The 27,520-nt window shown below is 54.2% G+C and overlaps 9 protein-coding genes across 9 annotated transcripts; 4 read left to right on the top strand and 5 right to left on the bottom strand.

Moving 5' to 3' along the window:
• Positions 1–121: 121 nt before the first annotated feature.
• BO82DRAFT_350242 (ribosome biogenesis GTPase LSG1) lies at positions 122–2,532 on the bottom strand. Its single transcript, XM_025634095.1, has one exon. It carries the CDS (start codon positions 2,397–2,399, stop codon positions 363–365), a length of 2,037 nt encoding a protein of 678 aa, XP_025496745.1. The 5' UTR covers positions 2,400–2,532; the 3' UTR covers positions 122–362.
• A 183-nt stretch (positions 2,533–2,715) lies between these two features.
• Positions 2,716–4,876, top strand: BO82DRAFT_350241 (ribosome biogenesis protein LTV1). The gene is made up of 2 exons (XM_025634094.1): positions 2,716–3,016; positions 3,078–4,876. The coding sequence occupies exons 1-2, from the start codon at positions 2,994–2,996 to the stop codon at positions 4,552–4,554; spliced, it is 1,500 nt and encodes a 499-aa protein (XP_025496744.1). The 5' UTR covers positions 2,716–2,993; the 3' UTR covers positions 4,555–4,876.
• On the bottom strand, positions 4,750–6,747 carry BO82DRAFT_88656 (CDP-diacylglycerol--glycerol-3-phosphate 3-phosphatidyltransferase). Its single transcript, XM_025641627.1, has 3 exons — positions 6,446–6,747; positions 6,006–6,358; positions 4,750–5,948 (listed from the first exon to the last, which is right to left on the bottom strand). Exons 1-3 carry the CDS (start codon positions 6,695–6,697, stop codon positions 4,946–4,948), a joined length of 1,608 nt encoding a protein of 535 aa, XP_025496743.1. The 5' UTR covers positions 6,698–6,747; the 3' UTR covers positions 4,750–4,945.
• A 155-nt stretch (positions 6,748–6,902) lies between these two features.
• On the top strand, positions 6,903–7,883 carry BO82DRAFT_350239 (complex I NDUFA12 subunit family protein). The gene is made up of 7 exons (XM_025634093.1): positions 6,903–7,021; positions 7,092–7,112; positions 7,197–7,203; positions 7,271–7,351; positions 7,405–7,468; positions 7,536–7,673; positions 7,734–7,883. The coding sequence occupies exons 1-7, from the start codon at positions 6,971–6,973 to the stop codon at positions 7,780–7,782; spliced, it is 411 nt and encodes a 136-aa protein (XP_025496742.1). The 5' UTR covers positions 6,903–6,970; the 3' UTR covers positions 7,783–7,883.
• Positions 7,747–11,963, bottom strand: BO82DRAFT_88643 (putative filamentation protein (Rhf1)). Its single transcript, XM_025641626.1, has 5 exons — positions 11,791–11,963; positions 11,577–11,700; positions 11,174–11,503; positions 10,492–11,111; positions 7,747–10,415 (listed from the first exon to the last, which is right to left on the bottom strand). Exons 1-5 carry the CDS (start codon positions 11,794–11,796, stop codon positions 8,022–8,024), a joined length of 3,474 nt encoding a protein of 1,157 aa, XP_025496741.1. The 5' UTR covers positions 11,797–11,963; the 3' UTR covers positions 7,747–8,021.
• Positions 11,964–12,096: 133 nt separating this feature from the next.
• On the top strand, positions 12,097–14,767 carry BO82DRAFT_300501 (uncharacterized protein). The gene is made up of 2 exons (XM_025632060.1): positions 12,097–12,571; positions 12,639–14,767. Exons 1-2 carry the CDS (start codon positions 12,236–12,238, stop codon positions 14,670–14,672), a joined length of 2,370 nt encoding a protein of 789 aa, XP_025496740.1. The 5' UTR covers positions 12,097–12,235; the 3' UTR covers positions 14,673–14,767.
• A 71-nt stretch (positions 14,768–14,838) lies between these two features.
• Positions 14,839–16,811, bottom strand: BO82DRAFT_88588 (wax synthase family protein). The gene has a single exon (XM_025641625.1). It carries the CDS (start codon positions 16,604–16,606, stop codon positions 15,005–15,007), a length of 1,602 nt encoding a protein of 533 aa, XP_025496739.1. The 5' UTR covers positions 16,607–16,811; the 3' UTR covers positions 14,839–15,004.
• A 740-nt stretch (positions 16,812–17,551) lies between these two features.
• BO82DRAFT_300493 (DEAD/DEAH box helicase) lies at positions 17,552–20,641 on the top strand. The gene is made up of 3 exons (XM_025632059.1): positions 17,552–18,020; positions 18,092–19,455; positions 19,514–20,641. Exons 1-3 carry the CDS (start codon positions 17,583–17,585, stop codon positions 20,496–20,498), a joined length of 2,787 nt encoding a protein of 928 aa, XP_025496738.1. The 5' UTR covers positions 17,552–17,582; the 3' UTR covers positions 20,499–20,641.
• Positions 20,642–21,995: 1,354 nt separating this feature from the next.
• Positions 21,996–27,287, bottom strand: BO82DRAFT_428457 (putative SNF2 family helicase/ATPase; the record flags this gene model as incomplete). The annotated part of the gene is made up of 1 exon (XM_025640446.1): positions 21,996–27,287. One exon carries the CDS (start codon positions 27,285–27,287, stop codon positions 21,996–21,998), a length of 5,292 nt encoding a protein of 1,763 aa, XP_025496737.1.
• Positions 27,288–27,520: the final 233 nt, after the last annotated feature.

The following is a 27,520-nucleotide window of genomic DNA, read 5'->3' as shown; positions in this document are numbered from 1 at the left end:
TAGCCGAATGAAGTAGGTCAATACACTTGGCAGTGATACTAGTTGAAGCCCAATGGGCTTGAGGAAGATCGGCAATGTATGTCATATTTCATAGCCCCCATTTCCCATGCACAAAGTTTAGAAAGAAAAAAAAAAAAAAAAAACCCATATACCATGATAACATATTACCATCAAGGAAAGACAAAAAGCAGAGGTAGTTTATACCGGGATATAAGAAATTAAGAAAGAACCCACAGCTTTTTTGTGTTCATTTCATGATTCATCCAATCCAATACCAACCTCACACAAAATCATCATCACGTCCGCACTCGCCCGCGAGTCAACCCGAAACAGAACAAAAAGAGAAGAAGCCAAGGGCACCACTAATACTCATCTTCGGTGGAGCCGTTCTTGCGCACCTTCTTGGCCCGCTTCTTGTTGGCCTTGAAGTGTTTCTTCGAGTTGCCGCTGCGGACCTCGGAGACATCCATGCCGCGCTCCAGGGCGACCATCATGCGCTCCTTGCGGCCGGTCAGCTGCTTGCGCATCTGCTGGCCCTGCTCGGTGTACTGCGAGTTGAAGGGGAGCATCATCTGGCCGCGCGAGGAGGCGGCGCCGGGGCCGAAGAAGCCGCTGTCCAGGTTGCGGGCGAGGGAGCCCTGGACGGGCTGCTTGGTGGCGCCAGTCACGCCGAGGAGGGAGAGGGTCTCCGGGTCGACGTGGGCGCCCAGGGGGTCGGCGGCCATCATCTTGGCGAGCTGGGCCTGCCGGCGCTCGGGGAGGTGGGCCAGGTCGTAGAGCTCCTTGTTGAACTCGGCGGGGTCGATGGAGCTGCCGTCGTCGACGGGGGGCGGGTGGCAGAAGAGCAGCTTGCCGTTGACGTAGTCCTTCAGCACGTAGCGGGCGGCGCGCGACTCGTCGGGCTGGCCCAGTCCCTGCGTGGAGAAGCCGCGGGCGCGGGCGTAGGCGCGCAGCACCTCGCTGCCGGTCGGAGTGCCCGTGCCGCCTTCCTCGACGGAGCGCATGAGGATCTTGACGCCGTAGACATTCTCGAGGAAGTGCTTGGGGATGCGCTGGGCGACGAGCGAGGCCGGCCCCGTGAACTCGCGCTGCTGGTCGATCGGGAGCACGCCGTTGACCACGAGGTCGGCCTTGGTCGTCGCGAAGTTGGGGAACACCAGACCGGGACAATCGCAGAGCATGATCTCCGGCGACAGGTACAGCGTCTGGAAGTGCTTGGTCTTACCGGGGGTGGCCGACACGGACACCTTCTTGGCGCCCAGGAGCGCGTTGATCGTGCTGGACTTACCCACGTTGGGGTATCCGACCAGACCGATGGTCGTCTTGCGCTTGATGGGCTCGCCGTCGGCCGTGTTGTTGTCGGGGAGGGTGTCGGGGGTGTTGGACAAGAAGAGCTCCTCTAGCTCGTCCACGTTGAGGATCTCCGTTCGCTTGCTGGTGGCAGAAGGCAGCTCCAATCCGCCGTCGTGTTCTTCCCGCTGCGCTTCGCCGTCCTGAATGTTCATGGCCTGGGTGTTCTTCGCCAAGTCCTGCTCCTGCTGCTGCTGCTGCTGCTCCTCCTCATCAGATTCGCTGTCGCTCTCCGACCCGGACCCTTCCGCGAGGAGCCGGGCTTCGTTCTGCTCCTTGGCCAAGTGCGCCGAGAAGAAGCGGAAACTGATATTATGGCGATCGAAGTAGTCCGCCCACATGACCCGCTGCTTCTCCGTCAACATATCGGCCTTGTTCACCAACAACAGATTCTGCTTGCGGGGGTCGAGCTCCTTGACGTAGGCCTCGAGGTCCTCCGAACGGAAGGCCAGGGGGTTGCGGGCGTCGACGATCTGCACGACGAGGTCGGAGCGCTCGATGACGCGCCACAGCTGGCGCCAGACCTCCAGGTTGCGCTCGAAGGGGGTCATCAGCAGGTCCTGGTTCTCCTGCAGCTCAGCCAGGCCGCGGCGCCAGGACAGGAAGCTCTCCTTCTCCAGCTGCTCCAGCTGCTGGCGGGTGGTGGAGGCGTCCCACTGGGGGCGGCGCGGCACGGTCAGCCGGCCGCGGTTCTGGCGGTGCTTGGTGATGGCGGACTTCTCCTCGGAGGCGGACAGCAGGTAGGGGTTCTTCTGGTCGGTGTGGATGATCTTGACGTTGTTCATCTTCTCGGCGGTGAAGTCGGTGCCCGCCAGCTCGGCGGTGCTCAGGAACTCGTCCAGCGCCGCCTGCTCGGTGATACTGCGCATCTTGACCCACGAGGCGTCCTGCTGCGCGTTCGTGACGTAGGTGTCGCCGTTCATGTCCTTGCGGACGATGCCGGCATTGTGCGAGGCCTTCTTCTGGTTCGAGGCCTTGCCTTTGCCGAACCGGTCCTTCATGAGGCTGTTGCCCAGCCCCACGGCGTTCTTGGATTTGGCCAACACCATGGTGGCGGTGGGTGACTGCGGAGCAGTTCAGAGGAGATAGGGGGGAAAGGAAGAGGTAGAGAGATATGCAGGAAAGGAGGAGAAATAGGGGAAGGAGAGAAAAAAAGAGTAGTTGTAGTTGAGGAGGGAATGGTTGATTGATTTGTAAAGGCGAAGAGAAAAGAAGAACTGAAGAAGAATTAATCCCACTTGCGGGTTTTGGCCCAATCAGATTTGCCCCGCGCGGATAAGATAAGGCTGACTCAGCGGCTGTTTTTCCCCTCCTTTTTTTTTTTTTTATCTTTTGGTGTCTCTGCAGCATCGGCAGCAAGAGTGAAATTCTGATGCTGGAGAAAGAAAATTGAGAGTCGAATCGGAAGATTAAGTCTACATAAACTCCTCAGGACAGTACTTCTCCTGTGGGATATAACGTGTGTTTGTATCGACGCCGTCGCATCGCGCAACCCACCGGGTCCTCGATAAGCAGCCCCACGTGACTTTATCTCCCCCACGAATTTCTTGAATTTTCGCCCAAACGCCCAAAGCTGCATCTCTCGATTTCTCTCCATTCATCCCAATTCCCAACGCCTGTCCTCGGACGACCTACCGCCCAAAATGCCTCCCCGGAAGCAGTGGATGTAAGTCTTTCACACTTTCCCGGGTCTCGTCAATTCAAGCACTAACCCACCAATCCTCCAGCGACAAGAAAAACGCAACCACCTACCAACTCTTCCACCGCTCCCAACATGACCCTCTCATCCACGACCCCAGCGCCGACGACCGCGTGCTCGCGCCGGTGTCCGGCCCGGCCCCTACCAGCAGCAGCAGCAGCAGCAGCACAGCCGACGCCCACCGGGGCCAGAACCTCGCCACGCTGACCCAGCAATTCGGCAGCGGCGCCGTCCGCAAGAACGAAGGCGAGGCGGCCAACTACGGCATCTTCTACGATGACACCAAATATGACTACATGCAGCACCTGCGAGAGCTGGGGTCGGGCGCCGGGGACGCGCACTTCGTCGAGGCAAAGAACCAAGCCCCTTCGAGCAAGGGCAAGATGAAGCTGGAGGATGCGCTGCGGCAGGTGTCGCTGGACGACGGGCAGGGCAGTGAGTTCGGGGGCAGCTACGCCCCCAGTGAGATGCGGTCGACCGCGACGGCCTACTCGCGGAAGCCCACCTACCAGGACCAGCAGAACGTGCCGGATGCGATCGCGGGCTTCCAGCCGAACATGGACCCGCGGCTACGCGAGGTCCTGGAGGCGCTGGAGGATGAGGAGTACGTCGACGAGGCGGACGATGACAACCTGTTCGGCCAGTTGACCACGCGCGCGGAGGAGATGGACCAGGGCGACTGGGAGGATACCCTGTACGATGACTTCGACGAGGAGGACGACGAGGGGTGGGAGTCGGACGCGACGGAGAAGGCGCCCGTGCAGACGGATACGACAGCCGCCAAGGCGCAGTATGAGAAGAGAGCAGCTGCGGCAGGCGGGGATGATGCGGAGGAGATGATGCCGGAACATGACGCCCCGGCGCCGGACATGCATCCTGAGGATCAGGGCTGGATGCGCGAGTTCGCCAAGTTCAAGAAGGACGTCAAGGCCGGCGTTGCCAAGCCCGCCGTGCCCGCCGCCGCCCCCAGTGTCGGGCCCTCCGAGCAGCAGAGTACGCTGGCGTCGACGGTGTTCACGGTCGGCGGGACGCCGATCCGTCGCAAGAAGCGCAAGGGTGCCTTGACGAACCCCTCGGCGTACTCGATGACTTCGTCGGCCCTGGCGCGTACCGAGGGCCATCGGCTACTGGACGATCGGTTCGATCGCGTGGAGCAGCTGTACGCGCTGGACGAGGAGGATGAGTTCGACGACAGCATGTCCATGGTCAGTGGCATGACGGGCATGACCGCCATGACGGGCATGTCGGCGATCTCCGAGGCCCCTAGTCTGATCGATGCCAACGGGCAGACGGTCAACCCCCGCCACAACTTCACCTCGGTGATGGATGACTTCCTCGCGGGCTGGGACGACAACACCGGGTCCCAGGCCAAGCGCAAGGGTGTCAAGTACAAGCGCGGCAAGCACGGCAACGAGGCGATCGGCATCCGCATGCTGGACGAGGTGCGCCAGGGCTTGGGTCCGGCGCGTGTGGGTTCTTCCGGACGGGTCCCCGGACGGGCGTAAGGAAGGTGGATTTTGGGAGGTGAACTTTTTCTCTCATTGCTGCTACTGCGTGTGTGCACATGCTTTCAACGATTGCGACGATACCTTTTACCCATGGCATGTTCTGGCTGGAAAAATAAAAGATTGCGGGCTTTCTCACATTAACATAGGCGTCTCGGTTGCGGTGTTGTTAACTTTTCCCACCTTGCATGGTAGATAGACGTCAACACAAAAGTCTTCATCGGTTGCTGTTTTCACATAGACCCTAAAAAATGGCCGGATGCATACATACATAGGCAACACATCCACATAGTCATTTATGTAATCATTGCGCAAGATATCATTTATATATATAAATATTTACATACATCAATTGCCGAAAAAGGGGGTATACAAAAAGGTTCTATCATCTCTAAAAAGCCCCTCCCACCTTCTCAGTGATCCACATCGCCAGGCGAACCTTCCAGCTCACCCGCCGTTCCGTGCGCCGCAGATCCTCTCGAGAGATGGCCTTGGAATCCTTTTGCAGCCAGTCCGTCTCGGCGCCGAGTCTGCGTTTCAGCGTCTGGTTTCCCGTGACGACCACGGCGCCGACTTCCAGATCCAGACTGTAGCTGCGCTTGGTGTAGTTGCTGCTGCCGACAAAAGTCAAGCTGGGGAATTCCTCCCGGGGTAGGGTGATCCACAGACCCTTGGCGTGGTAGGTCCAGCCACCCGGCTCGCCGACGGTGCCCCGGCGCCATTCCTTGAGCTGCACGGAATCCGTGCGTTTGGCCAGGGCCACCTGGTCGAGGAACTTCGCGGAGAGATGTGTGTATGCCGCGGGAAGCATGCCGGAAATGCCCGAGGACCCATAGAAGCCGTTGGCCCACGGGGAGGCTGTGAGCACAGTCCCACGGGTGCTGATGGCGGTGTATGACGGCGAAGTGCTTGCAATCAGGAGGGAGGAGAGGACAGGGTGGATGTTGAAGTACCCCGCTGTGAACAGCCAGCGGGTGCCGGAGAAGGCGGGAGAGGTCGAGAGGAGACGGAGGATGGAAGTGACAGCCGGGAATTCCGTCGAAGTGTCCGGGTTTAGCAAGGAGGTGAACTGGGCCACTGGGTAGACGTAGGCATGGGTGGACGTCTTGGGCTCGAGTGCTTTCTTGGTGTCGATGTTGGGCTGGAAGAAGGGTTGTAGGAATGCCGAGGAATACGCGATGAACTTCTGCGGGTCGTCCAGAGGGCAGGGGGCACCATTGGCTTTCGGCCAGTCCAAGAGGTAACCGGCGGCATTGTGCGGATCCGGGAGCACTTGGAAGCTGAGACTGCAGACTGCGTGGTGGATGCTGGCGTAGTAGTCAGCGAGCTCTTTCGAGCTGAAGACGTGGTATCGATCCAGACGGTTCGTGAAGTAGTCGTTTGACAGGTTTGCGCTACGCTTGCAATCAGTGACTAGACCTGTGCGTCAGGAACACATAGAGCATGCATACCCTGAGAGGATAATCTCATCGTCGAAGCCATACAGCTTCATGTGCTGCAGACCCCATCCCTCGTTGATCCTGCGAGGAATCCATTTCTTCTTGAGACCCGTCAAGTTGGGAGTATGAAACATTCGGATTTCGACACGTTCGGATCCATGGTTTGTAACCAGCGAAGCGAGGAGCGATGCGCATGAGGGGTCCGGCGACTCGCGAGTTCCTCGAAGGCAGTCTGTGAGAATGGAGACCTTGAGGTCGGGGTTGTCCCGGAGCGCTTGGTCCAGAGTTGCGATCAACTCATGCTCAGTCTTGCCGATGTACAGGGTCGAGAGGTAAATGCGTCGTTTTGCGTTGCGGATTTTGCTCTATATGGACGAGAACGTCTTGATCTTAGTCCCTCCACGCTCCTCTGGCGCATCCAATCCTGACTTGACTCAATTGTCCAATCATACCTTGAGGGTGTCGTAGAAACTGGCAGGAGAGTCCAAGATTTGAATCCTCTCGGCATTAATCTCGAAGCAAGGTGAGATCCGATCCAGCTCGGTAGTAATACTGCCCAACGGCGAAGCGGCCGAGGGCACAGTCGAATGGGCGCTGGCATGAGAGGAATGGGCCGAGAATCTGCGCTCACAAAGAAGATTCCTCCGCGCAGCGGGTCGGCGCACCGCACACCGCAGGGCATGGCCCCCAATCCGTCCGAACATCTTCAGGTCTGTTCTGGCGACAGAAAACAAGGAAACCGGGGAATCCGGAGGACAATTCGGGCTGTCGCGAGCGGGATCGGGAAAGATAACAGACAGAACAAACAGCAACGGGTGTGCAAACACGGCAAACACCTACCAATCACGCTAGATCGGATTAGGCGGGCGGACAACTCCCCCCGGCGATGCAAGACGGAGTCGACGACGACGACGAAACCACTTGCTTGCTTCGTTCAGTCCATTGGCGCTTGACGACTCCCTACATATCTACTCAAGATGTCGACTATTCTTCGTACGCTGCGCAACCTGCGGCGCATTGGCTTCAAGGTGAGATCCGAGCTGCCCACAATCGCTTCAGAGGAGAGGACTCCCTTTGCTAACTTCCATCTTCGCACAGGAATATGGTCACCAGATGAACGTACGTACCCCTCGGAGGGCCGGAGATGATGGACTCGGATAGACAAGGCACTGACGCTGTGTTTGATCTCTACGACGAATATAGTACATCGGTAAGCTCGTCGCGCTGAGGACGAATATAGCGCAAGAAATAAATGTCTGACGCAATGGCACCTGCAGGTGATACCAAGGCCGGTACCTTGATTGGCACCGATCGGTACGGAAACAAGTTCTACGAGAACATGGAGGAAGAGCTTCCTCGTGAGTGAAGTCGGAAGCGGATCCTGTCGAAATCCTTGTTGATGGTCATCTAGTTCGTACGCGCTGGGTGGATTACAAGGAGCACGAATACGACCCCTCTCAGATCGAGCCCGGATGGTGAGTATCTGGGTTTTCTTGACTCGAGATTGCAGCCGTGCGGCCCTTATTTCTGACTCCTATTTAGGCACGCTTGGATCTCCTACATGGTCGATGCCCCCCCTACGGTCGACAGGGCCCTGCAGACCGGCGTCCGCGCCTGGGAGCTGCCTGAACACAGGCCCACCCTGACCCTGAGCCGCGCTGCTTTCAAGACCTACTCGACGTGAGTTACCTCCGACTGTAATCTGCGTGAATGAATCAGTGCGCTAATCCGATGATTCAGCACCCGCCCTAAGTACTCTGCTTGGACTCCCGTTGCGGCTCCCCGGTAGATCTACCAATCATCTAGCTCTATTGTTCCATGCCTTGGACTTGATGTGTACATAAAGATGTCTTGTTTTCCAGTTCAAAACCATTAACCTTTTTCCCAGTTAGTCTATGTGTCCTCCACCTGCCAGTTCTATATATAGTAATTCTCGTCTATACGCACCAAGATCACCGAGGTATCATATTAAGCGAGAGCAAAGAAAAACGAAGGATTAGCGCTTGCCGTAGACCTAGATACACATATTCAAAGTACATATATACCAGAGCCGATGCTGGACCAGTGTCGAAGGGGACGACGATCTTCTAATTCGATGCACCACCAGAGCACCTCTTTCAGCTTCTCAACCTGCCCCCCTGCTTCATATGCTCGGGAGAGTGCATACCAAGCTTCGCTGTTATCCCAAGAGCTGCCTAATTTTGTCAACCCGGATAGCAGGCCAAAAGCTCGCTCCCGCGCGGCAATGCGGTTGAGAAGTTGAGGCTCCTCCTCTTTTTCAACACCGGCAGATCCTGCCTTTGCGTCCGTGGGAAGAGTTGCCCCAGCATGATCCGACTTCTTTTTGGGTTCGCTGAGAGGGGAGGACAGAGGAAACATGGAAGGGTCGAGTTCAATGCCTGGTCTTGGAGGCTCCAGAGGGATTGTTCGATCCCAGACGTCGAGGAGTAGATTGGATAGTCCAATCGTGGCTTTCGGATGATTCAATTCATGTCTGAGAGCCTTCTCAAAGTGTTCCATGGCTTCATGCGGACGTTCCTGTGCGTTTGACAGAAAGCCTCGCTCCGCGTAAAGATCGGCCCAGAGGTCCTGGCAGCTCTTGGGGCAGCCCCATCCCCGTTCACGGAACGCGCGTGCGGATGATTCTTGCGATGCCACAAGGCTCTCGAAGTGCGTGATGTGTTTAGATGCTTCTTCGCATGCTTCGTGTGCGTCGTCAAACGATGACGCGCGACGATAGAGTCCGGCAATAAGTAGCCAGATGTTGACAAGTATAGAGAGAGCGTGCTTTTGGGATTGAACTGGCGGGACCTTGGTCACAGCTCTGGTGGGCGAGTCGAATGCGTAGGTTAAAGGTAGTCGGGTGTCCTGTACAGGCGGCTGATTAGGGTGTCCGATTGGAGGGGGTTGTTGATTGTGCTTAATATTATGAGGTATAGGGCCCAGCGGCTGTCGGGCTGTTGACGGTTGTGCAGCTGCATCAGTGACTGCCTTTCGAACCATATCTGGAGAGGGCGGCTGGGGCGCATCATCAGGACCAGCCTGAGCTGCATTCTTGCCGATCACTTGATTGTGATCCTGGTCTTGCACGCCATCCGATTTCTGGAGGGTATTGCTCCTAGATCGCAGTTTTCGAGATCCAGATCCTGCGACGGTTTGCTTTTCGGCGAGAGCATCGTTGGTGACTTGTATGGCAGGTGCCGTATCACCTTGATCAGGGTGAGGGGGCGCATGGCCGTCAGTCTTCGATTCAGGAGCGGTGTCTCCTCTCGCACGATGCCCACGGTGCCGCCCAAAGATACTTCCCCGGAGACTCTTCACTGTCCCAGCAGAGCTTTTAGGTGGTGCAAGATGGTCAACCGGAGCATTACTGGGTTTTGTCTCCGCTTCAAGGCTCAACGATCGGAATAAGGTGGCAAAAAGGCTGAGTAGCTGTTCACTGTGGTTCAGAGCGTTCTCTGGCCCCTCGAGGAGCTCAACGAACGCGAGCTGTGTCATACGAGTCTCAATGATGCGTTCCTTCTCCCTGTCGCGCAGTTGATCTATCAGAGCATGTGTCAAACCAGTGACGGCCTGCTCCTGGAAGTTATGATTATGCTTCTGTGGCCGTCTGTCGCTGTGGGCCAAAGAGGTAATTGTAGCAGGGAACTGCTCAAAAGCAGCTTCACAAGAGCGCTCGGCAATGTCGAAATCTTCCTTCGCACTAAGAAGCAGAGCGAGTAGATGCCAAAGGGGAACAAGTTCCCGTTCGCGAGTAAAGTCGGCCTGTCCGGCTCGTGGCTGTGGATCTGATGTCAACGCCGACCGGACATACTCAATAGCACTATCGATGTCCCTGTCTTCGGCCAACAACAGAGCCAGAGTGTAAAGCGAGGAACGATTGAGTTCGTCTTGGAGCTCCGGTGCCAAACTTTTGTCAAGGTAATCAATTGCCTCCGCGCGAATATCGTCGCGGTCCTCAGTAAAGGGCGTCCAGTAAGCCCAGTTGGCTAGTCCTATGCCAATACCTCTATAAGCTGCGGCAAGATCCAGCGGAGAAACCACCTGGGAGCTAGCGGAGTTCGTTTGTTGCATGATAACAATGGCACCGTTCTCCTGGTCTTTGTTGTCTTGGACATGCTTTGCGGCAAACTTCTTCAGTAAATTCGTCAGGTCTCTTGCCTTTTCAGCCTCTTTGTCGGAACCGAAGCAGCACAGCATGGTCACACCCTCCGCGATGGTGCGAAGCAAGTTACCATCATTCTCCAGTTCTCCGGACTCCGCCCCTTTTTCGGCCCTTTCTTTAGCACTGGTCACAATTTCTATGTAGGAGTCAAGTGCTTTGATAGCGAGAACAGAGTCACCCAAGGCACAATGAACATGAAATAGACGTCGAAGGATCAAGTGCGAATGATACGTTTTGGTAGCAGCACGATAAAGGATCTTTTACGACAGAGTTAGCATGCTTGATCGTTTTCTTTGTAGCTCTGTCGCCCCTGGTTCCATGGGGAAAACATACATCGAGGACGTTTCTGCCAACCGCATTCTGGCCTCCTTCCCCGAGCTCGTCATCCGTCCAGTCGGGCCCACCAAGCACCTGCCAATTGGAGACCACTTCTTCAACCCATTCTTCGACCTGCGGGTTGCTCGAATTGGCGGAAGGGAAATTTGTCTCACGAAGAAGGGTCGCCTCGTAGAGAGCTTCTACGCGTCGGATCTCGCTAGCCAGTTGTGGGCGCTCAGGTCCGTTGGTGGAAGGGCTATATGGTACACCATGTCGCAGAATCGACGTTAGGAGTTGGTAATATGACTTCCAAAGTGATGACCGGAGTACTGCCTCAGTAGAACTGTTCGCATGCACAGTCTGAGAAGCAGTTGCTTGCTTGTTATTAGGATGGGAAGCCCACAGCCGGAGAAATCCCAGCGCGGTCGTCACGGTTTGTGCATCGGTAGCGGCAATGTCGCGGAGAGCATCGTCCACGGTGATGGAGGCGCCTTCAGCCAATAGCTTCTCAGACCAGTAGAGAAATTGAGGATTGCTCAATGTGGAACCCTGCAGGTGGTTATTCAGCCATGGTGTGACCGATTCGAGAGTCTCCAGGGCATCCCCGGCGTCCGACACCATGCGTTGCGAGGCAGCTATGCATGGATTAGCGCATTGCTCGACGTTATTTGAATCTATCCGCGGTGAATGGACGCACCTTTCAAATAGCATGCTTTAACAAGGCAGGCCTGCGTCCACGGGGAGAGCTCCTCCCCCGCACTTTCGAGGTCGTGGATTGTTTCAGTAAAATTGTCCGGAAAACGAGATGTTGCTAAGCTTGGTTCGTTCAGTGTCCAGTGTACCCAACCCAGGCAGACTTGTGCTTGAAACACCTCCTGTTTAGGCCCTTCGGCTCGATTGACGGTAGATAGAAGGGACGGGACCAATTCATGGAGGCTGGAGGAGGGGGAGGTCGATTGGGGGGTTGATGCTTCTTTCCGAATATGCGATGCGATCTGGTATTCTGCGCTGGCAACCTCCAGGAGACCTGAGAGAGCGACACTCGTCAATTTAACTTCCGGCAAGTGATAATCATGGGGCGAAGGGCAAGTGGGCATTACATGTCTTTTGCGGAGCATGCTTGGTCACCTTTCGGATCAATTCAGGAACCTCATCCCATTTGTCCTGGCAGCGCGCAATTTCCAGGGCAGAGATGTAGCGATGCCCCTTATCAGATTCTCGACCCTAGAGTACGGAGACAGGTAATCAGTAAAGTGTCTGTTTTGAGGGGGAATGAGGTGGAGTGTCTGAACCGGGTGTGTTGTCGCTACATACCGTCATGATGGAACTAGGTGAGACACGGAGGAAGAGGGGGAAGATAGCAAGAATCAAGGGGAGAGAAAGAGAGGGAAAAGACAGGCAGGCAGGTGGTAGAAAGGCTCATAACAATGCAAATAATACAGAATGAATGGAATGCCCCTCGGAGGCAGCAGTTTAGTAAAGGTGGTGGTAGTGGAGCGGAATCAAGATTGAACTGACGCCAGCGATCATCAACCCGCCGGCCGATTAGGGGAAAGGAGACCCGCTCCCGGTAATATTAATGTATTCTCAGTGTTTTCTTCTTACCGTTCCGCGGTCCAGGCGGAGCTTCACCTAAAAAATTTCCCAGACTCAATTTGGAGAACAGAAACACAAACCCAATCTTCTCAACTTTGCGACTCGCACTCCCAATTGCTTCTTGCTCACTTCGTGCTGCAAGTGTCGGTCGCCGTCGCTCACCATGTCTTATATGGCAATGTCACTTCATGCGGTCAACCACCGTCTGACCAATATTCCCGTCAAGCAGCTGCCTCCGCTCGCCTCATGTCTCGCAGCTTCACTAAGCAATTGCGGGGAGCTTTTGTCTACTCCGCAGAGCCAGAAGTCCAAGTCGGACTCGGACAATGCGGTCCAGGTTCATAAGCTTATGACCCGACTGGCCAGTCTGCTGCAGGATCGAAGCGTCGAAGGACGCTGGACGGCGGTGGTTCTTGTCAAGGCGTTGGTGGAAGCCGGTCAATGGGAGGTTCTTCGTGGATGCGAACCGTTTGTCCGCGGCCTTATCGGGATCTTGAACGTAAGAAGCCCTCTGCCTGAATCCATGCTATAGTGGTTACTAAATGCCTTGTTTTCGTTTTCTTAAGAAACCGGATCCTGTTTCTACGAAGAAAATGTCCATCATCACCTTGACGAGGATCTTCCACCTGACCTACCAATACCCGACCCTCGTCCGCGAGATCACAACGCCGTCTCTGCCTGGCTTCATCACCGCTGCCTTGAACTTGATTTCGATCAAGCCATCCTCTGAGCCTACTCGGAAGCTGAAGCCCAATACCCCTTTCGTGGACATTGTACTCAATGCATTCGCGGAGCTGATTGCAAGACACCCGACAATTTTCCGACCCTTTACGGCGCAGATTCACAGTGTCCTCCAGGCCATCATTGGCTCGACTGAGCCCACGTATTCCGAGTCAGTCCTGGAGATTGCGCAGCAGCTGTTCGTCTCTCTGCACAACTGCGCCCCGAAGAACACATCCGGCGAAGAATGGAAGAACGCCTGCCGGATGACTATTGCCTCTATTCATGCAACGTCCTCTTATGTCTTGAGAGCAGTCGTGGAACAGTGGGAGTCGGTCGACCCAGCGTTGCGCCAACTATCCATGCCGCAGAACTACAGCCAGGAGGTAGGAAACGGGCCTGACGCATTGGGCTTGAGTAGCTGGCAGGGCCTGCCTGCTGGTGTGAGTCGGCTCGTCGTGCTTTTGCGCATGCTTTCCAAATATCTGGATACCGCCACAGCATCCACCGTCATTATTCCCCTGGGTTCGATCTTGGATCTTTGCGCACGCCTAAATATGGTGACGTACCCGTCTGACGGCGAAATCCAAGCCAATCAGCAGATTGGCCGAGCTGAAAGAGAGGACCTGCTTACGGAGCTGCCTCGCATCCATGCAGCTTGTCTCGGGCTACTCGTTGATCTTGTCAAGGCATTCGGAACGGCTGTCATCCCGGTGGCACAGACAATCTTGGAGCAAGCTCTTTGGGTGTTCCGTGCTGAAAAGTTCAGTCGGGAAGTCCGCACTGCCGTGTATGATCTTGTGCGTGTCTTGCTACCCCACATGGGTCCATGCATGACCAAGCAAGGTGTCTCTTCTTTGACAGCAGTGCTTCGGTCCTGCTGCCACGACTTGTTGCCCCCTCCGAGTAACCAAGCTGCGGCTACAGAGAAGCCTGACCCCAAGTCGAAGTCGAAGTCCAGCCAGGCTACCGTGAACGCGGACTCTTTCCTGAACCCTGGATTGAAGCCCGGACGTCAGCTGAGCAGCTCTCCAACATTTGCAAACCTCAAACAGGCCTCATCTGAACTGCTCGTGGCTGTCCTGTCGCACACCTCGACCGAGCTCATCACCCCAGCCCTGCGCGCGGAGATCGACCGAACCATCATTATGACCTCCGACAAGAACGCAATGTTGGCTAGTGTTCTCAATCCCTTCGCTAACATGCAAGGCCGTGGCGTAGGCACGAGTATCATGCCATTCCTGGCGCGCAGCTATCCCAACGATATGGAAGTGGAAGCTCTCATTCGCCCGCGTATGCCCGTTTTGATGAACGGCGGCCCCGGCGCCAATGGCTACAGCGTAGCCGTTGATGACGACGACGAAGAAGAAGAGACGGACGCTGTGCTCGCGCCCCAAGCACCCACGGAAACGAGCGGCTTCCTCAAGCCCTCTGCCACCCCTAGTCTTCACCAGGATATGATGGACATTGAGATGACTCCTTCATCTTCCAGCCCCTCCCTGAACAAGCGAAGTTATGCACAGGAAACGGAGGTGCAGAGTCCCGCACCTGCCATCGCGACGGAAGGCGCGCAGAGCAAGAAGGTCCGGGTTGAGTCTGAAGAAATCAAGGCTCCTGCCCAGCCTTCGCTGGGTGCCGCGTCGCCTGCTACATTCACAGGCACGGCCGCTATATCTGTTCCTGCTTCTTCCATAACGGCGACTGCTGCGCCTAAGCCCGTTGTTTCGTTGACGGGACCGTCGGCTTCAAGCTCGGCCACGGCGCCCCAGCCGCGTGCCGTTGCGGCCGCAGCCGAGACAGCGGGTGATGATGACAGTGACGATGAAATGCCGACCCTGAACATCGATCCGGATACGGATGACGAGGAGGAGGATGAGTAAACGAAGGAAGTAGCAATATTAGTTAGCGCATTGAAAAGCTTTGTGGATAGGTCACTGCACGTTCGAGAGATACCAAAAAGAATTTTGTTTCCGGTTCAGTCTGGTTGCCCGTAGCCGTACGGACGTCAATTGCGTATGCTTGTCTGCTGTTTGTCTGCTGCAAACGAGTGAGGAGAGTTTGACTTGACGAGAAGCCCGAATAATCGAGCCAAGTTCTAACGTCCTCGGTTCTCAGTCTTCAACTAGCTCTAAATCTATATATTCTATCTAGAACTACCATGTACACCAACCAACTAGCCAATTTCTTCAGAACATTATCCAAAATCTAGAAGCTACACCACCCGCACCCCTCGGCCCCAATACGTCCCATCATCCCAATACCGAAACCAAGGGGAAGACCAACACCACCACCCGCTATCTTCCTCTCGCACCCCGATCCCCAAACCCCGCAGCGGACTAACCGGCAACGGCTCCGTTAACCACAATCCGCCCCTCGCGAAATCATCCGCAATAACCGGTGCCGTGAGGTACAACCACCCGACCGCGAAGACGAGATTCGCGGCGCGCCGGGACCCCCGGGGCAGGGGGTGCTTCGCGCCCACCAGCCGCGGCACGAGGACGTGGGCGCCGACGCCCTGCACGATGAACCCCACGGCCTGGAGGAGAAAGAACCGCAACGGGCCGCGCGCGGGGCTCGTCTCCACGATCTGCGCGTAGCTGCCGCACGAGTGCACCAGGCCGCTGAGTCCAAAGGCGACGAAAGTGTAGACCAGCTGCCGGACGGCGGGGCGGGAGGCGGTGTCTGCGGGCAGGAGGGCGATGAGCCAGCGGCCCGTGGAGGTGAAGCCGACGCGGAAGAGTTGGTGCCACCATCTGCTCCAGCAGCCGATGAGGCCGTGGTCGAGGATGGAGGGAAGGAAGGGGCCGAAAGTATCGCCGTACAGCCAGGGCGCGTCGAGGGGCACGGCGGTCACGGCGCGTGTCGCGTGGGGAAAGGCGAGGGCCAGGCCACCGAAGATGAGGGGGTTGAAGGAGGTCACGAAGGCTAACGCGGCGTGGATGCCGAAGCCCGTCACCGCCAGACGGTAGAACCGGACCAGGCCGGGGACGGCGGCGAGCGAGTTGAACGGGTAGGGCGGTGCCAGAGCCATGTTCCCGTTGTACATGAAGTACGTGTCGCGGATCATGAGCAGCTTAATCAGATCCAGGGAGAGGTAGGATTTGATGCAGAGCATCAGGGCCGAGCGCACACGGGCCCTGATGGCAGCAGTATCCGCTCTGATTTCCTCCTCTGCTTGTCCCTTCTCGTCCGTGAGGAAGGACGGATCTTCGGCTTTCAGCTGGGCGTGGACTGAGGAGGGCAAGGGGCCGAGGGACGAGATGCGCCAGTTCCACTCCGGTCCCCGCATGCCGAATAACAAGCTTAGGACCCAACTCAAGCGCTGCGACAGTGACTGCGGATACGACTGCCATACCAGCCTTTCGACCTTGGGCCGGTGCGCGTGCTCTGTGGCGGCCGTCCTGTCCCTCTGCGTGGCAGACCGTTCCTTTGCCGACGGGGGTTCGCAGACCGTCGTCCTTACAATCCGTTGACATTCGCGCTCGGCGTTCCTGTACGCCAGCCAGACGGCGCACCAGATGAGCCACCATGCTGGCAGCAAGCCGCCCATATACCCGTAGCCTCCCAGGAGCATGCGTCGGTGGCGCAGAAAGTGGACGACAGTGCCGAAAACGCAAGCCAGTACGAAAAGCTGCACATAGCGGCCGCCCTTGCGCCGCGGAATTAGGAGCGCCGGCACAGGAAGCAAGAGAAGGGCAATCAGTTGCCATAAGAAAACCGGCTTTGCCTCGCCATTCTGGATGAGTGATTCGTACTGAGTATGGTAGTCTTCGACGAGTTGGCGGTAGAAAGGTATGGGAGGGGTGGCGGCCATAGGAGGATCAAGTCGCCTAGAAGCGACAACCACGAGATAAGATGTACTGTATATCTATACGCTGTGTATAGTGTCTTGAACAAGTGAGACTGAGTTATATGTTCAGTTCGAGGTTGAAAGCTGTTCAGTAATCTGATAATCGACACTGCCTCAGATTCATGCCTGAACAGGAAGCGGTGGATGGTAAGCAACAACGGCAAGAGTGGTGGGACTGCTGAACCCCACAAGGTATGTGCCAGAGTATGTACTGTATATATCGTAGAAATGTAAATCAAGATGTATAGGAAAATGGTTATACTATGAATCCATGGTCAAAAAATGCCATGGGGACAGCGATTCCGTAGGTAAGTGGTGGGATCGACTCGCGGGGGCAAAGGGACTGAAAAAAGGCGGATCCCTCAATAGTTCGTCACCGAATTACGAGGTGGGCGGTGATTGATTCGCCAACGCAAGGGGTTTTGACTCGGTCCCTGTCTTTCTCTTCGATTCCTTCGATTTGCTTTTTTTTTTTTTCCTGGGCATTTTCCATGCATTTAGAAGCATCGTGACCCCTCCCCCTTGTTGAATGCCCACTCCTTGCTATCTGCCAACTGTGCGTTATGCGGAGTAGACAAGCTGCCAAACGAAGGTTAGCGATATGCGGAATGTTATGCAGATTTGGCATATCTGAGTGAATCTTATCTTTCCAGTTCATGATTGGTTTTTGCCACGTTCATCGCCGTACTTTGTACTGTGGTTCTGTTGATAGACTGACATCATGTTCTCAAAACTGGCAACTGGCGGGAGTCCGGGGAAATGTCACATGCCAAAATGTCACATGGGCGTGTATCTTCCCGCGTCATCGAAGCGAGAGATCCATCGCTGTCATTGATCAATTCGACTACACTACTGTACTGTACAGTAACATCAGCACCTTATTTCGAAACATCGACCACGGGAAGATCCTCCGGCGCTTGGCCCGGTACCAGTCCTTATCATGGGTCTTCAACCGGAGAAGCGAGGCATCGAGTATACTGACTTCGCCGATAGCAACCCGTATGCGCGTTTCAAGTCGGCGCGTACCAGCTACGGGCAGCGCTTTGGTGAGGAAACAGCCTATGTACCTCTAGACCAAGCATCGCAATCCTTCCCAGGGAACGAAGAGGATGATGATGATGATGCCCAGGCTGCCGATCTGGTTCAAAGCAGTCAAGATGTAGAGGAATCCGGTTCATTGCTGCATTACGGCGACCTAAACACGAAGATTGTGGGCGTGCGCTACTACAGAGGGCATGCCACCATTGGGGAGCATGTCATCATCAAACGAGAGCCTTCGAATCAGTACGATAGAAACGCGATTCGAGTCGATAACGTGATGGGCAACCAGATTGGTCATATTCCGAGAACCATGGCAGCCAAGTTGGCAAAGTATCTGGTACGCCGCCCAAAGTACTGTGCACGCGAGTGTAGTTACGGCGTTCGCGGTCTGCTAAACTTCGCATATAGGATGAGCGGTCTTTGCTCGTTGAAGGCATGCTGACAGGTGTCATTGGCGCTTATGACTGTCCCGTCGTGCTGAGACTCTATGGCACGGCTAACCCTGAGCTCAAACGCGCTCTCAAAAACAGCATGGAAGCGGACAGGCTGCCTCTGAATGCCATTAGACAAAGAGAGCGTGAGGATGCTAAACGACAGAAGGAGCGTGAGAAGGCCGAGAAGCAAGCGGCCAAGCTGGCTCGTGCCATGGCAAAGAGCAGAAAGGATGAGGAGTGGCAGCTTTCAAGTAATATGGGCTACTCAAATCTCTACTCCGGGGAAGGTGACCTGGATCTTGAGAACCAGGAAAGCCTTGAAGAGCTCATTGGACAAAGCAGTACCTTCAACCCTCGCGATATCGGCCAAGTGAATGAAGATTTTGGCATCAAAGAAGCTGATTTAGAAATGATGCCCATGGCCGAAGATCCAGATGCTCTCGCGACACAGCTTCTACCGTATCAGCGCCAGGGGTTGGCTTGGATGATTGCTCAGGAGAACCCGGTACTTCCTGCAGCTGGTTCTGCGGAGGTTGTGCAGTTGTGGAAGAGAAATGGCAACAAATTCACCAACATCGCTACCAATTACTCTACCTCACAGGCGCCGCCTCTGGCTAGTGGTGGTATCCTGGCCGATGACATGGGTCTTGGCAAAACGATTCAGATCATCGCTTTGATCCTCGCAAACCCCCAGCCCAAGACTCCAGCCTCTTCTAAGACCACCTTGATCATCTCGCCAGTAGGTGTGATGAGCAACTGGAAGAACCAAGCACAGGATCACACTCATAGCGACCGAGCCCCTAAGGTGCATGTCTATCATGGACAAGGGAAGAAGGAGGCCGCCAATCTCGATCAGTATGATATTGTCATCACAAGCTATGGCGCTTTGGCTATGGAGTACAACCCGAACGCCAAAGTGCCTCCGAAGAAAGGGCTATTCTCGCTCCAATGGCGTCGTGTGGTTCTTGACGAGGGACATACAATTCGCAATCCACGATCTAAAGGTTCTATCGCAGCTTGTAACCTGAGGGCAGACTCGCGCTGGACGCTTACAGGAACCCCTATCGTGAACGCTCTCAAGGACCTTTACTCTCAAGTTCGCTTTCTCCGACTCACCGGTGGCCTCGAGGACATGTCTGTGTTCAACAGCGTTCTCGTTCGGCCTCTTATGTCAGAAGATCCCAATTCTCGTTTGCTACTACAGGCTCTGATGAGCACCCTCTGCTTGCGTCGTCGGAAGGACATGAACTTCGTGAATTTGCGGCTTCCTCCGCTCACGTCTCGAGTCCTACGTATCAAATTCCATCCGCATGAGCAAGAGAAATATGATATGTTCCAGTAAGTTCCACTGGCGGGCTTCCTTTCCCAGTGTCTCCGGTTCACTAACAATTTTCAGATCCGAGGCGCAAGGCATGCTCATAGATTTCAAATCCAAAGACAAAGGTGGCGCCACATATTCTCACCTTCTCGAAGTCATCCTCCGTCTGCGACAAGTCTGCAACCACTGGGCACTTTGCAAGAACCGCATTGACAAGCTAGCGGAGTTCCTCGAGAAGAACAAGATTGTTCCGTTGACTCCGGAGAACATCAAAGCGCTTCAAGACATCCTACAAATCCGCATTGAAAGTCAGGATTCCTGCCCCATCTGCCTCGACCCCATACAGCAGGAACAACCCGTGATCACCACCTGCGCGCACGCCTTTTGTCGGAAGTGCATCGAAGAAGTGATCGACCGCCAACACAAGTGCCCCATGTGTCGCGCCGACATCGAAGACACAACCACGCTCGTCTCCCCGGCCGCGGAAATGGGTGAGAGCACGGACACCGTCGTCGCCGACCCCGACAACCCCAGCAGCAAGATCGAGGCCCTGGTCAAGATCCTAACCGCGAAGGGCCAAACTGCCGACACCAAGACCGTCGTCTTCAGCCAGTGGACCTCGTTCCTGGATCTGGTGGAGCCCCACCTCCAACGCCACGGGATCGGCTTCGCGCGCATCGACGGCAAGATGAACTCCCTCGCCCGCGACAACTCCACAACCCGCTTCTCCACCGACCCCGAATGCACCGTCCTGCTCGCCAGTCTGAGCGTCTGCAGCGTCGGTCTGAACCTTGTTGCCGCCAACCAGGCCATCCTCGCCGACAGTTGGTGGGCGCCTGCCATCGAAGACCAGGCCGTGGACCGTGTCTACCGGCTGGGTCAGAAGCGTGAGACCACGGTCTGGCGGCTCGTCATGGAGGACAGTATCGAGGACCGTGTGCTGGCGATCCAGGACACGAAGCGTAAGCTGATGCTGGCGGCGTTCCGTGAGACGTCCACGAAGAAGAAGCTCGATGATAAGGCCACCAGGGTGTCGGACTTGGAGTCGCTTCTGAAGTCGTGAAAGGGTGTTATACTGTACTGCCACATGACTGTTCAAGACTCAGTGCTCTGCCGCGGAATAGAGGATTGTAGGTAACCATATCCGGTTTCCGTGTAGCCTGTTAGTGTTATTATTAGCCAGCCAGCTTTGCGGACTTACCTTTGGGGATTCTTAAAAATATTACCATGAGTTGTGATGCATCACTGTTCTTTGTTGCTTGTGTACGACCAAAGCACTACATCTACAGTGGGTCTTCTACGCACCTTCCGAACACGCGCGTTATCCACCAACCACGTATGCCAGCAATATTACTAGGTCAACAGAACGTTCCATTTTTGATCGAAGAAACGTACAAAACTAACAAGATCAGCCAATCTTCAGTCTACTCTATATATTTCTATCTGGGAATCAACAAAAGTATCTACAGATTGTGAGAATTGCCCTAGTCAATTCAATGCTGCGAAGAAGTCGATACGTAGCTTTAAGGTATAAGACTTCTACAAGGGCATTTCAAGAGACCTCGCTGTCTTATTGCTATTGCTTGAATATATGCCCAGAAAGGCCTCGCTGGCTTCCCTGGTCAAAAAAAAAAAAAAAGCTTAATATGCTTGTTCACTCAGGGACACGTCGCGAAATTACTATTTTCAAAGGTATTTTAGACCTTAGATGATTCGACTTATGGAAACCCCACAATCAACATAGCCATTATGATTTTTCATTGCATATCAATAACCATCAATCCATTTCAAGGTTATGTTTTCATTTATCATTACCATCCTGTACGACCATCACAAAAAAAGGAAACAGCGACCTGAATACGAGCCGTGTTTGATGCAAATGCAAATGCAGACGTCGATGCAGATGCAGATGTGGAGACAATCTGTAGAAAGACATAAGAAAACCCCCAACAATCACTATGTTCTACCATCTCATACGTAACAGTCTCAACGCGCCCAACCAACCGTGAAATGGTATCATTAATCGTTCGTTGAATAGAAGCAAGAAGGAAAGGAGTGTTGAGAGGAAGCTATAACCGCAACGCCGAGAAGTAGTACAAAAAGAGCAACTCGACTCCAGTCGGCTCCACTCGACCCCATTCGCTCCGGAAATTGTTAACAAGGGGCAGCGGTGGCAGGTAATGTACAAAGCCCCGGGAAAAGATTTGTGCTGTGAAGTGCATCAAAGTGACAGCGTTAAAGGGAAAGGGAAATAGACAGAGTTCTCCATCCTGTCCTAAAGAAATGGAACGGAGGTACTTGTCGTGAGGGATATCGTAGAAGTATGTGCAACTGCATGGAAAGAGAAAATCTTGATTCACTAGAAGCTCGAATCAGAAGACAGGTAGGAGAGAATCGGAATCCCTTCTTCGTCATGGGTCCTCCGGGTGGTGCTTCACTGGGTCTTGCAGGCGGCCTTTTTCCCAGGCTTACTGGATGGGGGTTCCTGCTGTGGAGTCGAAGCGTTCTGGAAAAATGGAGAGATAACCTGCTGCTGTCCGACAGTAGGATTGCTGTCGTTTCAGGTGCTCTCAGTGCTGATCTGCTGCAATCCTGACACTGGCGTAGGGGGCAGAGGCTGCGGGGACGGTGGAGAGTATTCTTCCTCACTTTCTACCGTGTCCATTTGCACGGGGAGAATGATAGAAGGATCGATGGGTGGCTGGGAGTATCCACCGTCCTTCTGCATTCCGGTTGCTTGCTTTGGTACAGCGGTAAAATGATTCGCGAACGGTGGGGCGTATCCAGCATCACCGTTGCCTACGATGGGGCCGTCTTGCATAGTAACCGAGTGTGGCGTCGCTGGCTGTGAGTAAGGCTGAGATGCTATCGGACTGGGCTGCGGCGGCGAAGGCTGTATATGGTTGTACACCGGGCCTGGTAACTGAAAGTGGCTCAAGTCAGGGGCGAGCGCAGGAGGACCGAAATTGTGAACGGTAGGTGGAACCATTGACTGGGATGGCAGAGGCTGAGGCATCGGTGGCGGGTGCTGCGAGTACGTATATTGATATGGAAGGGGAGCCCCAGACATAGGCATCAAAGAGGGCTGGGCGAGGGGCTGAGAATACGAGCCATAGGGCATAATGACGGTTGAGAGCCTTTGTTTTTCTCTCATTCGTTCTTGCCAAGCAGCCGGATCTTCGCGTTTGAGGCGTTCGTCGGTGATGACCTCCAGAGCCTCCCGCTTTTCTTCCTCAGTCAACTTGTCATTGTCCTCTTTCTGGAAGGTTTCAGTCAAGCCGATTTTCCGAATGATGCTTTCACTCGAGCGTGCGTCTTTCTCGAGGATTTTATCCAACACCCCAGGATCCTTCCCGATGTGCTCGGAGACGTCTGTTTGTGGCACATTCTTGACCGGGAATAGGTATTCGCCAAGCTTCTTTGACGCCCAGCGGACTGGATTTTTCTTGTCAACAACGCGGAATGCAAGCTGGGTTTTGTAGACCGCTTTATTGTACATGACCTCCTCAAATGTGCCGCCCGAGAGAAATCGGTATACAAAGACCGGCTTTTTCTGACCAAGACGGTACGCCCGCCCGACGGCTTGCTCTTCCCAGACCGGGTTGAAGGTGAAGTCAAAGATTATCACACGATTTGCGCCAGGGATATTGAGACCAAGCCCTCCCGCGCGAGTCGAGATCAGATAAATGAGATCGGAAGAATTTCCATTGAACCGCTTAACTGCGCCCTGTCGCTGAGAGACCGGTGTTTGCCCGTCTAGACGGCAGTATCTCCAGCCTGCCCTCTTGAGGATGACTTCGACATAGTTAAGTGTCGGGATACTATGTGAGAACACCAACACTTTGTCACCAACACGTACAGATTCGGCGATGATCTTGTGCAGAATCCGGGCTCGATGAGACAATTCGATAGCTTCGATGTCGGGCACGGCAGAGTAAATTTGTTCCTGTTCATTCTGTAACTTTGTCAAATCAAGACCCAATTGCGAAATAGGCTCGTCACCCGGGGCTTTCTCAAATCCCTCCAGCCTCTTGTCGATCTTCTGAGCATCATTGAATCGGCTTTGGAGCTTATCCCTGAAGCACACCGGGTGATTGCAGCAGAGCCCGAGAACCGCGAGCCAGGACAGAATCTCCATTCGATTAACGTCGCATCTCCCTTCCAAGATCGACCGCACATACGAGTTGTAAGCTGCCTGTTGTACGTCCGTCAGAGGCACAGTGATGACAAATTCAACCTTTGGAGGCAAGCTTCCAGCAAGAACAGAGATATCTGCGCGATTGATTTTGGGCTCGAGGATTTCTTTGAGTACGTTAAGCCTCACAAGAGACCTGCGGCGCTCAGTGTACGTGCTGTCAACATACAGACCCTCCTCAATGGGCTCAACATAGTGTGCCTGGAACTCGCGTGGTTCACCCAAGTAGCCCTCTGCGATCCAATTCACCATAGCATAGTAATCTGTGAGATTGTTGGCGAGTGGGGAGCCGGTCAAGGCGATGCGACTTTTGGTCTTGATTTGCATTGCTGCTAGGGCAACTGCCGAAGACGAGTTTTTCATTCTGTGCGCTTCATCGGCAACGACTACGTTAGGACCATCAAGAAGCCACCTCTTTACGTTCTCATGGTCTGCATCCGGCAATGGTTTTGACCTCTTCGAGGTTTCCCTGTTCATAATCCAAGCGCGGAACATGTCATAACTCAAAATGAGTATTCCACCTCCTTCATACCACTCTTGGATCGTTCCAAGCCTCTCATACAGTGATTCACTGCTTGTGACCTTATAAAAGGGTCCAATTTCAACAGTAGGAGGAGTCCACAAGTAGAATTCGTCCTGCCAGTTTTCGGTCAACGACGACGGGCAAAGTACCAATGTCTGAGAACGACGAAACCTCTCCGGTACTTGTTTCTTGATTTCAGGATTGAGGGACTTAGAAGCGGCGGAGATAGTCACCAGAAGTGATATGACCTGCATTGTCTTGCCCAAGCCCATTGTGTGGGCCAGCAAACAACCCTGATGAGTCTCATCGACTATCAGTTCTCGCCACATGAATTGAATTCCTTTCAGCTGATGAGGTTTCACTCGCCGCGCGATGGCCTGATGCAGGTGAATTGGTGGATCCCCAAAGCTGACAACTTGATTCGTATGGTCGGTATTGGCTGCTCCCATGCTCTCCATGTACAGCTTTGCGGAGTTCTCCTGCATTGCAACACGGCGTTGCGCATTCTCTCGTGCCTTTCTAGCAGCTTCGCTCTCTTGGACGGCTCGTTTTCTGGACCTATGGGGTGTGTCGTTGACATCGCTATGCCCAAACCCATTGCTTCGTTCCCAATCGCAGTATGCTGCCAGATGGTAGGATAGCTCCTGATAGAATTCCCCATAGCCTTCAACTTCCCGTAACGCTCTACGAACCTTGTTTCTAGGAATCCCCTTGGCCGTGAGCCGAGAACAGGTGACCCAGGAAATGTAGAAGGACGAAGCGCGCATGACGAGCATACTCTCTGTATATTCCAAGTCAGGCAATCGGTCTTGGCTCTGAAGCATCAACTCCAACGCTCGCACAGTGAGCTCTCGAAGATCCGCTTCCTCATATCTGCTGGGTATGCGCTCGGCCATCTGGGATCGGTCCTTGGGAGCAAGGTTGGCAATCAGCTTGACGAGAAGACGACGCGGATCTCGACGCTCCTCCAACAAGCTGGTGTCCAGTTTTTTGAGTGCTTCATAGTCATCCATGTCAGGCAGAGAAATGGATCTTCTTCTCTGCGACCCCTCTCTTTTTATAGCGAAGTCAGGACCGAGGTCTGAAACAGGGGACATGTTCTCGTATAGAGCGGGATCAACCTGCGGCACCTCAACCTGCACTGGATTCAGAGGTGGTGTCGCGATATCATAGTCATCTGGGTGTGGTGTGTCATCTGTAAGGTCAATGACTTTCGGTGTCTCATCATTGGTTACGACAGGCGTTGAGTCTGGTGAACTTGAAACGGCAAATGGATATCTTCGAGATCTCACCCTCCGTATAGTCCCAGAAACACTGATTATATCTCCTTCCTCATCAGAAGATGAAGAATGGTGCGTCGCACCATCTGGTTGACAAACTCGTTGAAAAGGTGGTGGTGGAACTCCAGAGTCATCGATGAAATCGTCGGAGTCCGAGTCAAGCGATTCAGCATCATCGCTTCTGTTACTGCGCCAATTTATGAATGTTGGTAGCTTCGGGGGAGGAGCCACCTTCAGTGGGCAGCTCTCGAGTCCTATCACATGAATATGATATTTGTGCTTCTGCATTCTGAAGATCGTCTGTTGTAGAGCTTGACATTGGGTTTGTAGCTCGGATTCCGAAGAGTAATCAACTTGCTTTATTGCTTCTTTCAATTTATGCAAGCGACCTTCCAGCTTTTTGAGTGAGCGTGTAAGTTCTTTGATTTGCTGGTTACGGCTGTTGCTCCTTTTAGCTGCCATCCATTTCGCCCATGCCTTGGTTTCTTCTTTAGGCTTATAGATTTTCTGCCACTCAGTCTCATATTTCAGTATGCATTTCTCAATGATAGACTCGACCGCATCGGGAGTAAGCTTGGCTCGTTTGGCAATCACAGGGGCTCGGGACTCCTCGTCAATCTCTCGCCAAGTCTCCTCATCGTAGTCACCCTCAGACCCTGAGTCTCCGTACAACGGAAATGCATCCTGACCATCTTCTTGAGCAGGGTACTTTTCCAGAAGCCATGCATATGGGTCAGAGGTCTTTGGTGGTTCAGAACCGTTCGAGCTCTTAGAACTCTCAAGTTGTGGCCAGTCTCGGAAATCTTGCTTACTCACTGCAACGTGGCCACCTTTGGAGGTATAAAGAGTAAAAAATCTTTGGCCTGCTTCCCCTCTGATTGGATTGTAGGGAACCACAGCCTGCTTGGTTGGGCCCAGTCGCACAGGATCTTGGCGATAAAAGTGAGATAGGCATTTGTTGACGAAGGCGCGCCTAGCTGGGGGGCATTGTGAGCCAAAGATACAGAACTCATCGTCTTCAGTCGCGGGACTTTGAGGATAGAACAACTTGGAGGGTGTGGTCGCGTCGGGTCCCATATACCATTGCCTGCTTGAAGATTGGCCGGCAGGTTTGACGGCAGGTTTGTTAGTCGCACTGTCAGCTTTGTTGTCGAGTTTGCTTAGATCAAGCTTGCGTCGTTTCTTCCCCTCTCTGTCAATGACCAATTGCTCACCAGGACGTGAACGCTTGTGAGACTCCTGTGATGATGCACGGACATTTGATTGAACAACGAGACTTACGCCATCTTCCTCGCCGTCATCATCTGATGTGTGTCCGTCCTCAGCAGTGATATGTTGCAACTGATCCTGAGGCTGTACCGATTTCACCGCTGGGATTGAAGCGCTAGGTGTGGGAGAGGAATGGACGCGGGGGGTCTGAAAAACATCTCGCTGAAGGGTCTCTATACGAGGCACTTGTGTATGGGATAGAGTTGCGGGGCTTGCGAACGTAGACTGACTAGTAGACCGAGTGTCATCGGGAACTTGGTTCCTGAAGGGAATCGTAGATAGCGTCGTAGATTGATGGTATTTGGAAGATTTCCGCTGCAGGTATCTAACAGCACTATGCATACTACTGCGGGGACCAAGGGCTCTTAGACCCAAGTCTTCTTTCAGGGAATGAATGTCAACATCGTGGAGAAGCACCTCCCCCGTGATCACATTGTCCCGCAGAGCGGCCTCGAAGGTGACAGGATCTGGTCGCGCGACAACCGACGAAGAGAGAGACCATGGCGCGTCAGGATTATGGCACAGAAACTGTACCACCTCGTCAACTGTCCAGTCGAGGGGATCCCCGCTAGGCTCCATTTCCATGGGTGATCTGCAGGCACAGTATTAGATTCGATGCCACGTGATCATCATGGTACTCGAGATGAAGCTACTTACTAACTCATGCACGTTGCCCAGAGCCAACGAAGCGAAAGGTTATCATGATTTTAGTAAACAATAGAGAGCTGTAAGAGATGATAGAAGGTGAGAAGTGGGCAAGAGTCTATATGGTGATAGGTAAAGGCGGGTTTGGAGATATCCGTCGGGCGATAAGATTG

This window comes from Aspergillus uvarum, assembly GCF_003184745.1.
Source record: "Aspergillus uvarum CBS 121591 unplaced genomic scaffold BO82scaffold_3, whole genome shotgun sequence".
Lineage (NCBI taxonomy): Eukaryota > Fungi > Ascomycota > Eurotiomycetes > Eurotiales > Aspergillaceae > Aspergillus > Aspergillus uvarum.
This window is presented reverse-complemented; position numbering and strand designations above follow the sequence as displayed.